At 32.8% G+C, this 12,511-nt stretch overlaps 2 protein-coding genes across 4 annotated transcripts; one reads left to right on the top strand and one right to left on the bottom strand.

The window, feature by feature from the left end:
• Positions 1 to 570: 570 nt before the first annotated feature.
• On the top strand, positions 571 to 2,292 carry CB5LP (cytochrome B5-like protein). Its single transcript, XM_022874028.2, has 6 exons — positions 571 to 709; positions 979 to 1,081; positions 1,207 to 1,247; positions 1,487 to 1,564; positions 1,672 to 1,763; positions 2,077 to 2,292. Exons 2-6 carry the CDS (start codon positions 1,003 to 1,005, stop codon positions 2,141 to 2,143), a joined length of 357 nt encoding a protein of 118 aa, XP_022729763.1. The 5' UTR covers positions 571 to 709; positions 979 to 1,002; the 3' UTR covers positions 2,144 to 2,292.
• A 229-nt stretch (positions 2,293 to 2,521) lies between these two features.
• On the bottom strand, positions 2,522 to 9,195 carry LOC111284921 (uncharacterized). 3 transcript variants are annotated; one of them, XM_022874027.2, is made up of 15 exons: positions 9,104 to 9,195; positions 8,684 to 8,841; positions 7,264 to 7,319; positions 6,970 to 7,144; positions 6,604 to 6,705; positions 6,303 to 6,374; positions 5,914 to 6,030; positions 5,692 to 5,769; positions 4,901 to 4,963; positions 4,722 to 4,818; positions 4,512 to 4,590; positions 4,230 to 4,441; positions 3,646 to 3,791; positions 3,096 to 3,218; positions 2,522 to 3,008 (listed from the first exon to the last, which is right to left on the bottom strand). In XM_022874027.2, the coding sequence occupies exons 2-15, from the start codon at positions 8,768 to 8,770 to the stop codon at positions 2,856 to 2,858; spliced, it is 1,560 nt and encodes a 519-aa protein (XP_022729762.1). In that variant the 5' UTR covers positions 8,771 to 8,841; positions 9,104 to 9,195; the 3' UTR covers positions 2,522 to 2,855. The 3 variants fall into 3 exon arrangements, with proteins under 3 accessions (XP_022729762.1, XP_022729761.1, XP_089619344.1); XM_022874026.2 differs by having other exon boundaries at positions 9,044 to 9,158; XM_089763218.1 differs by lacking the exon at positions 9,104 to 9,195 and having other exon boundaries at positions 8,684 to 8,943.
• Positions 9,196 to 12,511: the final 3,316 nt, after the last annotated feature.

The following is a 12,511-nucleotide window of genomic DNA, read 5'->3' as shown; positions in this document are numbered from 1 at the left end:
ACAATGAGGAGATGATGTCACTTCAACTAAACAATTTGCTTCTAACAGTTGAATGGTGAAAAAAAATAAAATTTTATAATATAAATGATTAAATTATGGTTTTTCATAAATAAATGGCTAAAATAAAAGATTTAGAAAATTTTAATCACTAAACATAGGGAAAAGATTTAAATGAAAATTTTTAAATAAAATTTATGAAATTTCATATTAAAAATGATTAAATAAAAATAAAAATGAAATATGATAAATTAAAAAATTTTATTGCATAAATCAAATGAATAAAATTTTAAAAAAATTTAATTTTTTTTATATATTATATATATTTAATATTTTAAATAATTTTTTATATATTATTAATTTTCACATTAAACTATTTTAATCTATAAATTTAAATTTTTTATTAAAAATTTTATTAAATTATTTTTTAAAAATATTTTATAAATTTTACCTAAAAATTTTAATTTAAGTATTTCCCTTAAACAAATAGTTTACCCTTTTAATTATGGGATTATATTGGCTTTATAATCAACCGTTAACCCGATCCGTTTCCAGAGGCGGACTTGACCCGGCCGGAAAGCGAAAAACATGAAAAATATCAAGTCACAGGGCAGCAAAGCAAAAAGATTCTACGCTAGGATCTCATCGGCAAATCCGCTCAACTCCACTGGTCACATTCTCCGGACTACCCACATTCCAATCCCTTTTCCAGGTAAAAAAGCTTTAGCTTTTACTCTCTTTTGAGTCTTCTTTTCCATTCGCAGTTGAGAGTTTTATTCATTTCTAGCTTTGGAAAAACCCTTCCATTTCTCTCATTTTCTCAGCTACCAAAAACCCTCTTTTTTTCTTAGCACATACATTCAAGCATCCACTTCGTAATGAACTGTGTGCTTGAACCTGTTGAAGTTAGTTCAAATTTGAGTTTTCTCATTTTTGTATTTTTGTTTAAAATTGCTGCTGGGATAAATCTGGGTTCATCAGTAAAAAGAAGCTGAACTCTGAGAGATGGCAATAGCCGTGATAGCATTGATTTTGGGTGTCTTACTTGGAGCTTTTATTTTGATACCCCGGCGTGGTAAATCAGGTAGTCTTTAATTTGTGTGTTTTTCTCTTTGTTTACATTGTTTTAGTGTAGTAGCAGATAGAAATAAATGAAATAAAAATAGTTCTGCAGATTATTTTGATTGGTGATATTCTGTTTCATTGCAGCTCATACAAACAAGATTCAATCAAATGCTAACAATTCTAAGGTACATTTATGAATCTTGGTAACTTCGAAATAAATTGATCGCATTTTTGCTGTTTTTTAGAGTTCAATTTTCAGAGTTTGTACGTTTATGACCAAGCAAATCTATGGATTTGAAATTATTGGGGGTCACTGCATGATCTAACATATCAGTTTATCAGTTATACATTACAGTGTTTCATATATGCTTTAGTTGCATTATTAAAGTGGAGGTTTGCAAATTCACTCCAAACTCTTTTGTAGGCATCCAAATCCTACAGTAAGGCAGAAATCGCATTACATGATAAGAGGACTGATTGTTGGATCATCATTAAAGACAAGGTAATTGATGACTTTGGCTTGATGCTGTTTTTGGAACTTACAACACCTTGAGATATTAAGATATCTCGCTTCTGTTGTTCATTTCTTTCTATATTTAACAACTGCAGGTTTATGATGTTTCCTCATATGTAGAGGAACATCCAGGTGGTGATGCCATCTTGGCGCATGCCGGAGATGATTCAACTGAAGGGTTTTATGGGTATGCATTTGTTCCTTTCATTTGGAAGAACTCATGAAATTTTGAAAATTTCATGTTGCCTCTTTCTCTTCTATCCCTCTGGAGTTAGTTAGCTTGACTCGTCTTTTACTTGGGCTTGGCTCTTATGTATGTCTAGCTAGGTTTTTATGCATAAAACAGGCAAATGAGGATAAAATCCTTGCATTTTTCATCTTCCAAACCATGTTGTAAATAGTATATTCTTATTCAGTTTACTCTCTATTAACATGATTGAAGTTCTCTTCTATACATCCAAACTTATTTGGTATTTCCATCTTTTTATTGCCTATGTCAGGCCGCAGCATGCTACCCGAGTATTTGACATGATTGATGACTTCTACATTGGAGTTCTTCAGAAGTAAATTACAAGCAACTGCCACCATTGGGTTGTAAAATTGAGAGCAAAATGGGAACCTTCTAAGAATATTCTTCTGGTGGCTTTACAAGTCTTAACATTGTCATGTGCTGTGCACACTTGGTTTTTTTTTAAGGAGAAATACTTGGCAGTTATTCTGGTGCTTAACTTTTTTTTTTCTTCATCCGCTGATTAATCTGTGATTTATCTAATGCTCTGATCATCTTCTGATTCAGAAGTTTATCTGCCACATGCATTTGTCATCTGTGGTTGCCATGGCAGAGAGTTTTAATATGCTTGAATTTTGGTAACAGGAAAAAAAAAAAAAACAAGAACGATGGAAATTGTACAGTTACAAACAGAACGGCCACTCCACAGAGTCTGATTGTAGAGAACTGTGAATCACAAACACTACTGTCTCACATTTGAACAATAACTGTATGCAAGGATTTATAAAATTACAGGGAGAATTCAATTCATATTACAAAACCAGCCCCGACTAGGGTTGATAAATTAAGAATAAATTGATTGAATTGGCGACTAAAAAATGAGGCAAAAATTCCTAAACCACTAAAATCAATCAAATAAGGAATCACCAAATAATGCACCAACAATCAACGACCGGATCTTTGCTTCAGAATACTTGCTGTCTATCGGGTCTTGAAAAGGAGACGCAAAATGGTCACAACTTTCTCTGCGCCAAAGCTTATCTCTAGAGTCTAGACATCGTATTTCTTGGGTTGACGCCTCTGAGCCAAACTTCTCGCCAAAGAGCTGAGGAATGAGGCCTTGGGAGAAGTTCCTTTTTTCCCATATAAATGCTTCCCTCCCAGGTCTGTGAACTTTGGACCCATATCCTTGTTCCTTTCAATCTGCAGCGTAGGCAAATACTCCTAAGCTTTGAACTAAATAAATAAAGCTGATCATTATTGCTTAAGTGCTATGCTCAACTAACGTACCTTGCTTATCTTTCCATTCTTCAAGTGATAACGAATACCAGACCAATTGATAGATTGAGAGAAATGAGATCGGATAGCAGATATAGGGTACAAAAAGTTATCAACCAGCATTGCAACAAAGATCTGCCCAATCACAAAACAACTTATTTACATTAGTAAATACTCATAAGTGTCTGTGATATCCAAGCTCTAGCTCAAATAATGACCAGGCTTCAAGTCAAAATTCAGGCCCTTTAAATCCAACCAAAAACATCAAGCCGATTTAAATATAAACTTTTTTTTTTCTAACTGAAAGCTTGGTTATATTTTACTAATTTACTTTAGTCTGAAGGCATTGTAGAATTCTAGACAACGCATTCAAACGGATAAAAAAACCAGAATTTTTCTTCATCACTCCAAACATTTATGTATAATTTATAAGTGATATACAATGAAAAATGGAAGTCTCAATGCTCAAGTTAAGCACTCAAGTTTCATGGGAACAACAGAATGACACAACTTTAATAAAGCTCGTTGTCATCACTCAGACTAAAGAGAGAGAGGTACTTACCATGCTCCAGTTGTAATAATCAAGTGAGAGCTTAGGTGCCTCAGGAGATAACATGTTGCATAGTTGAACTTCAATCCTTGTTAAGTTCCACATAGAAAGTAGCTCCATAAAGGTACATATAGCTAGGCAACTCGCTAGTAACAATCCTGTGCAAACACAGTTTGCTTAGTTGCAGGAGCTAATTCCAGTTTTAATACCATAGTATACTTTTCTAGCTTCCATTTTATTAGACTGAGTACTTTACCAGACTAACTGCAACCTAAAAATACAACTGAAAAAGAAATTTCTATTACGTGACAAGGGCTACTACCAGCATTTCTAGTTGCCAAAGTGCAAACAGTTATGCAACCCTGATATACAAGTGTGTTTAAATTACTAAAAATCCAACATGTTGAGGGCCAAGTGGAACTTGTAAATTATCAGTATAACTCAGTACTGTCTCAGCCAAAGACAAAAAACAAACTCTTGTTACTCAAAAATAACCACTGGACTTGTATAACTATCCAGATCAGGACCTGAGACATTGGTTTCATCTGAATTAATAATGCTACAGCCTAACTAAAAAGGAAAAATAGTGTGCTCACCACCCGTTGTACAGGTTGTTTCCTCATATGAATAACCCTTCATATAGATTTGTAGTGCTGCTGCAACATGAACCATAGCCATCAAGTATGGCGCAACAAATCCCCATGAAAGATAGCAATGGGATGAAAACAGTGCTTTATTCATTAGCCAATTAACCTTGCTTATGTATGATTCTAAAACAAATGTTTGCTTCCTCAAGTAATTCCAGTACCTGGACAAGAAGTCAAAATCACCATAGATATAACTATAATAGAAAAGCTTAATGGGTAAAAATCACAAACCTTGAGAAACTAAGATCACTTGCAAGAGGATGAGGAAAAACAGCTGTGGGAGGAGATGTAATAAGACTCTTGTGGGCTCCTATGAAGAGACAATAAATGAGCAGTTAAAACATTGCAAGTGTATGAGTCTACAAAGCAGTAATTCTAACATCAATAGAAATATTGAATTTCTTATTACTCTACTAAAAGATATAATAGAGACTAGATTACCAGCTATAGCAGCTAGAGTCATATCATCGGAGTATCCACCATCTTGAAGTCCCGAGACCACACCATAGCGGTCATGTCTAAAATCATCAGCATGCATCTGAAAAACAATCTAGAAGAATCAGAAATAATCCTTTAATTTTGCACAGGAAGCACTGAGAAGAATAGGAGGAACTACTTGCCATCATACACCCTCCCCAAAGAAAAAATGTTTTCCCACCAGTAGCAAATCCCATTGAGCAAGGCTGTAGAAAAAAGAAATATTCAATGAGTACATGAATTAAAGGATGCAATAACCAACTTATTGGAGAAAGATTAAAATAGCACATGCAATATCAACGGGTAGAGCACAGTTACACAAAAAAACAAAAGTTTTTCCACTTGTGAACTACAGTGTGGGTTGGGGGGGGGGGGTCAGCTTCACCTCTTGGCCAAATTCAAATAATAGAGAGAGATGAGGCAATCCCCCTATACACCAAACTGACCATCTATACCTATAGGGCTCTATTCTTGTTTGAACTTTGGGCTATGGAATAGGTTAACACATTAGAGCTGATATTTCCCAACTTGCTGCTGCTGTGATATTTCAATAAGAACTGTTTGCCTGTTGATGTGCATTTGTGTTAAATCTTTTGGGAGGGGCGCAGGGTTGTTCAGCTAGCATAATGCTTGTGAAGTAATTGAAGGTTGAACGTAGATTGGGCAGTAGAACATGAATAAAACAGTAAGCCATATACGAATGAGTTATTAGAGTGCCTGAATCCAGCATTAATCAGATTTTACGTAATAATTCAACCATTAACATAGGGTGTAGCCACTAATTTCTTTGATTCTGGTTGTACTGTTGTTTTGATAGCAGGTTTTCCCCTGCTCTCGCGGATAAAAACAATGGTAGTTATCTATATAAAAAAAGATATGGTCAGGTAAATGCAATATCTCAGGAAGAAAGAATAAGTCATAGATGGCACCATACCATATGGTATTCGTAGATGCAGTAACTCCCTAAACTTCCGGATGGTAAATCAAGAGGGTATCCAGTTTGAATAAATATCTGCACATTACTTCCAATAACATGAGTACCACAAAAAGTATCACTAGTTTACACTCTATGCACCATAAGCATAACAGATACATGTAAAGGTTCAGAAAAATCTAATTATTTAGATTGAAGGTATATGGATGTACAGAAACACACCTCAGGATTCTTTTCCATCTCAGTAGTGAGGGCCCCAATCGATCCTGGGTGAAGCCTAACATCATCATCCAAAAATAATACATACTTGGCATCTTTATGCATTTGCTCCACCCCAACCTTCACAAAAAATACCAAAAAAATATATGGTTAAGCACTATATTGAATACACTTCTAGCAGAGAGATTTTAACAACATACAAGGACTAACTTTAAATAATTGTGGATTAGCGAAAGAGGACATCTTCAGCTAAGACTTAGTAAGTCTTCATTAAGTACAAGTGAGAGTGGCAAGACATGTAGTCTAAACAATAATATTAACAGAAAAATAACAGATATTCAAGGCCGGTTATTTACAGAATCAGCTTAACAATTGGTAAAGTTGTTATATACCAGCTGGTTATGTATTTTCTGACTACAGGTTGTTGATAAACCAGCTACAATGATTTTAGCATCAACATCATCCTGCACAGAGAAACATGCAACGAAGTCAGGAAGGCAAGAAGTGAAGGCACAATGAATAAGCTCAAATGAAGCCCTCAAACACTTATATAAAACAAAGTACAAGCATTGAGTATTTTGGAAGTTTGAGAATAAAGGATTACACAGTAATTAACAATCATATTTGACTTTTGTCAGATTCTTTTTCTTAATATTATCAGAAAATACAGAATAAAGCAAATTTGTGGTATACCTTAAAATCTGTTATTAACCGAGATACAGCATGGTAAGCAGGGTCTTCAGTACTTTCCACCACAAAAAGGAACTCCAAAGGACCACCATAGAGAGATGTAATCTGTCTCCATAAGTATGAAATAAATACTTCAGAAAATTACTTATTGCAAACATGAATATTTTAAAATAATCAATTCTGGTAGAGCAATATTTAAAAAACAGGGCAGGGGGAATATGCCTAACACTTATTAAAGGAAATTTAGTTAAATTTTCCATTTTCCAATGAACAAAATGTGGCTACGGAAAAGTTAAATGCATGCTTAGCATGCCTGAGAAGACAACTCAAGGTAAGTGCTAGCTAGAATGCCTACCATTAAATACTCACCTGACTCCTCCAGTTGTGTAGATTATGCTCTCCAAAACCTTTTAAAGGCATCACGACTGAAACTCTTGGTAGATTGACCTGATTAGAGTGCTCAAGTTCATTAATATCATGGCACAGAAAAGCAAAGCTATTGCCGCCTTTCATGCCATCTTTCATTCGATTGATCTCTCTGTTCCTGTGAAGGGTAAAAAGTGTAGGTATATATAAACATAGGCAAGTTTTCTAGGTAATGTTGACAACTTGGAACAGTCACGGCATCCTGCTGTTTAAATTCTCATCGTTAAAACCATGTACCTGACATAAGCAGCAAAAGCCCACCCAATAGCAAGAGTCAAGCAGATTACACATCCCTACATTATATACAAATATTCAGATTGGTAACCTTTTTTAAGTTCAAACAGGCAGAGAGAGAGAGAGAGAGAGAGAGAAAAGATAACTGATTTAAGATAATCAAAGTGAAAACACTGCATTAATAAAGTAGAAAATTGGACTGATTGCAAAGTAATAAAAGAAGGAGGCCCATTAGTCAAAAGCAGAAGAATATCAGCAAGCAGAACAGATAACACGTATTGGCTATGAAGCACAGACACTTCTGAACCCCTCACATACTCATGTCGTATCTGTGTCCAACACTTTGACACTTGCGATGCACTGAAATACATGTTGAAATTTGCAGGATACACGAAAGAAATCAGCCCAATATCTACCATATATTTTTAAGTGATAATTGTATATAAAACATAATTTCTTATTGCCGAGTCCTACCATATCCGTGTCCTCATTTTTTAGAAATTGCCATGTGGCCATGTCTGTACTTCATAGCATATCAATCAAGCATTTTAGTTCCTTCAAAAATTTTAATTGGTAATTAATGTATAAAAGTAAGGACGCTTCAATAGCTTTTCTTTTGGATAAACCATTGGTCGGATGCTAACTTCGTCTGCTTTTCAATGAGACAACCTTTGTTACATTAACTGACATACCAGCCTTCCCACCAACAACTTGAACAAATCAGTAAACCAAAACAAAGCTCCCATTATGGAAAAATGGTATTTATAAAAGGAGCTTTCTACTCCATTTGATTTCAATACTATAACAAACAAAGCTCAACTCAGAGCTTAATAAAACCTTATCACCTCGATATTCCTTACAATGGAATTGAAGCAAAATTAATGAATTTACATCTACAAACTTGGAAGATACACTGCAGACTATCATAATAACAGCCATCTTTGCGACCAAATATCAAACATCTCATCTCCATTATGTCACAAAAAGAATTCTTTTTTTTTTTTTTTGTAATTTTAAAAAATAAAACATATAATTTTTGCTCTAAACATAGCTATCTAGATCCAATGGTAACGAAAAACCAGCACCGTCAACGGAAAAAGGAAATTATAACTTCTTTAAAGAATAGATCCTTTAGGCTACATATTAAGGAGAATTTTAAAAAATTAAGGTAATTATAAATAAGATAGGAAGCTAAGAACTAACCAAATATGCATTTAATTTCTAAGAAAAGACACATAAAAAGGTTTAGAAAATTTGAAAACGAATTCAAGAAAGCAATTCAGGTTATTTCCACACGTTAAAATTCTATCCAAACAACGAAAATCCGCAAAATATATATATTATTTGGCGCTGTTTGCGGATAATTAAGAACTTTGAGCGGAAGAAAAGAAAGAAAATGGATCTGAAAGAGAAAAGAACAAACCTGGATCTGAATAAAAACAGCAAGAGGATTACAAAATGATCTGCTGAGAGAGAAGAGAAGCCAATCGACAGGGTCCAATGCCGACATTCTATTGTATTTATTTTCTTTTTCTTTTCCTTTTCCCTCTCTCAATCCTCGTCACGGAAACGGCTGTCAAACTAGCCAAATAGAAAATCAATCAATCAAACAAACACACAAACAAAAAGAAAAGAAGACTAGAATTTATCAATGGAATTTTTTGTGCCTCTCTCTTCCCTCTCTCTCTCTCTCCGTGTTTGAATGGAAGGGGTGAGTTGGGTCTCTGAGAGAAAGGAAAAGAGAGAGAAACAGAGAAAGAAGAAGAAGGTAAGAGTAAGAGACCGCGTGAGCTTTATAACATTTGGGTTTGGGCTGAGAAAGAAAGAAGGAAAGGTGACTGACCACACACAGCCGCTCTTCCCTTCCCGTTTTTAAGGGAAAAAAAATAGGAAGAAAAATTACAAAATAAACAGACAGATTGGAAAAAGAAGACTGAAGAGGGAGAGACCGTTAGATGGGTTAAATTTGGACCCCACGTGTGAGCTGGCACGTGCCCCAATCGCCTTTGTTTTTTTCTTTTTTAATTATCGTTTTGGTTTACACACGGAAAAAGAAAGAAGATGCTGCGTTATGATCCGAATCTTCTCCTTCCAATGTCGTTTTAGTTTTTTTTTTAAAGTGTCGTTTGCCGTATCCTTTTGTTTTTGCTTTTTCCGATTTTCAGGCTTGCTCTTTTTTGCTATTACCACGCCTATTTTCCATTTTTGAAGATATCCTCTTCAATCTTTCTGTCTAAAAAACCAATGGATTTTGTCTGCTTTGTGGTAGCGTTCTTCCTTTTGTTTTCTTTCTTAATTTTTCTACTTTCTTATCACACGGAAATTTCTTGATTAAATAGTTTATACCCAAAAAAAAACCTATTCTATATATTAGCCAAAAATATTTGAATAAAAATATAGGGTAAGATTTGGGCCTATCAGATATTGCTGTCCATTCCTACATTGCCACATTGGCATCAGCAAAATTTTTGAAGGGGAATAGAAAAGAGTCCAAATCCGAATAATAATAATAATAATAGTAATAATAATACAATAAAAGATTAACAGATACTCACAAATGATACGATTAATAGTACAAGAATTGTCAACCGAGGACCAAAGGAAACACCAAGCGACAATAATAAAGAAACCCGGGCATGATTTTTATTTTTTTTAAATGACAGTCCAAGTATTTGTTCTTGGTTTGTTCGTTTGGATTTTAAGGAATTCCCCATGTGGACCTGTGAATTTACGTTAGAATCTTAACCTGTGAATTTACGTTGGAAATAAAATAAGCTGTTTGGTTTGAAATTGCTTATGTATCGTCATTAGGAGGAGTAGCAACTGGAGCGGGCAATGCCGATAAGCATATACCCACATGGTGCTGCTTGCAGCTTTCTTGCTTGAACACATGACATGGTTTGCGTATTTGCCTCCCATGTGGCCCACTGTTTTTTTATATTTTAACAAAAAAAATAAATAAAAGGTCATCCTAATTCATGAATCATGATTTTTTTTCAAAATGTTTTTGGTTTCGAATTTGGTTGGTATCCTAACCTGCCGGTCTTACATGTTTTTGACCCTTGAACAATCATTCTTAGCATTTCAATTTCAATCCAAAGCTGCCTTTTCAAATTTGAAATGTTCTTGAATACTACTTCAAATTAGTGAAATTTTTACTATTCATTCAAAGGTGATTAATTCGCATTGAAATTAATTTATGATTAAATTTTTAATGATTTTAAAGTAAATATGAAAATAAATAAAATTGAATTTAATAGAAATTTAATTTTTTTATAAAATTATAATATAATTATAATCAAATATTATATTTATATAAAAATTCATTGAATTAAAATCAAATAAACTATAGAACTAATATAAAATTAGATAAATTTTATATAAAATTGGATTAAACCTAGAAATACCGTCCCTTTGTCATTAAACCAAAACATCATTGACAAGTAAAAAGAAATTTAAACAAATATTAATTTTAAGTTTAATTAAAAATGTAATAATCACTTTTCGATAAAAATAATGAAAATCTGTCATAGTTAAAAAAATAGTCCCAATTACAATTAGTTACGAAGAGTTATCTGAGAAAAAAGTTCAAATAATTTCATTATGAGTTTAGAAAAGCTTGGGAAACAGGGGGGACCAAGCTGAGTCAGCTATTGATATTTGATAATGAGTTTTACGAATGTCATCTTAGAAGGGGACCGATCCGTAGTGAGTAGTGGACCATGGGAATGCCACTGGAGCAAACAGAATCTTCCACCTTATTCAATTGCTCGACTATTAACCTTTGCTCCAACAGCTACTCTGTCTTATATTTTCATGCTTCGAAGATAATTTTTGTATTAATCCCAAATGACGAGACGAATTAAACATAGTTTCATCTCATGAAAGGTCCATTCAGTTAGGTAAAAAGACGTATTAACAATGACAAAAAGGACCGACCATTTTGGCAATGCAGGAAAGGGACCCAAATTTATCATGAAATTGGGACATGTTAAAACAAACAAACAAACAAACCTCACAAAGTGTGACGGCCTTTTCACAATGTCTTTCGAGAGTGTTTAGCGGGCAAAAGGCCATTTTCAATCAATCAGGTTTCCACGTACTGCCGCAGAATTGGGATCTAGCGATAGATTCGATCCAGCTTCGCGTAAGAAAAGTTGATTAATGATAGATAATATGCTTTAAAAAGGAGCAGCTGCACCTTGTGGAGTCGGCAATGACAAGGTTGAAATTTATCTTTAAATACAAAATTTAATTTAATTGATTTATTTAATTATTTTTTAAATGTGATATTTAATAATTTTAAATTTTAAATTTTAATATTTATAATTTTGTTTTATTTTCATATTATCACCTCTTTTGTAAATAAAAAATAAAAATCTATAGATTATATAAAATTTTTAATTGTTATATATTATTAGGATTATATTAGTAATTTAATTTTTAAAAAAAGTAAAAAAAAAAAACCAACTTTGCTTACTTTTTTTGGTTTTAAAAATCAGTACTTTGAGTTTTTTTTTTTTTTTACATTTCAAAATAACTATGTAAAATATTTTGTATTATTTTACTAATATTTACTTTAATTATCAAACTTTTTACATATTTCACTCACATAATGAGTGTGTATAAGGCTAGTGATACCCTTACGCCAATGAGGAAATTATCTTTGAATAACTTTTCCTAGTCCACATTGTTCTCGTGGCATGAGTTTTCAAACTTCTTTCTTTATATTTTTATTTGAGATGTTATAAATTTATCATTTTATGTGAGTGGTTATTCACCAGCAATATTTCATTTGACTTAATTTTCACACCATATTATTCATTTTGGAGCAAATTTATTATCATATTTTAAAATTTAAAAGCAATTAAAGAATGTTCAATAAAAATTTTGTTAGAAACTGTTTTACAGTTGGAGAAATAAATTTTATAATAATATAGCAAAAATAGAACAACCATTAAACTAAAATTTAAATTTTTATTTTATTTATTATTTTTTGTTATGGCATTGTCTATTACATGCAATGCCACATAATTCCAAAATTTTTAATTTTATTTTATTTCTGCATTTTCTATTAAACATAATACTATATCATACTTTAACTTGATTTTAATTTGCTCAAAATTAATAATTTAACGATAAAATTTCACCAATTAAAAAAGTAATGATAAAATTTAAATCACTCACTCAAATAAAATTTGTACCTTATAATTTTTGTTTCTTTTGTTTTATTTTATGATTGAAAAGCCTT

The sequence above is a fragment of the Durio zibethinus genome, chromosome 6 (genome assembly GCF_047325235.1).
Source record: "Durio zibethinus cultivar Kanyao isolate XHJ-2024 chromosome 6, ASM4732523v1, whole genome shotgun sequence".
NCBI classification, from domain to species: Eukaryota; Viridiplantae; Streptophyta; class Magnoliopsida; order Malvales; family Malvaceae; genus Durio; species Durio zibethinus.
This window is presented reverse-complemented; position numbering and strand designations above follow the sequence as displayed.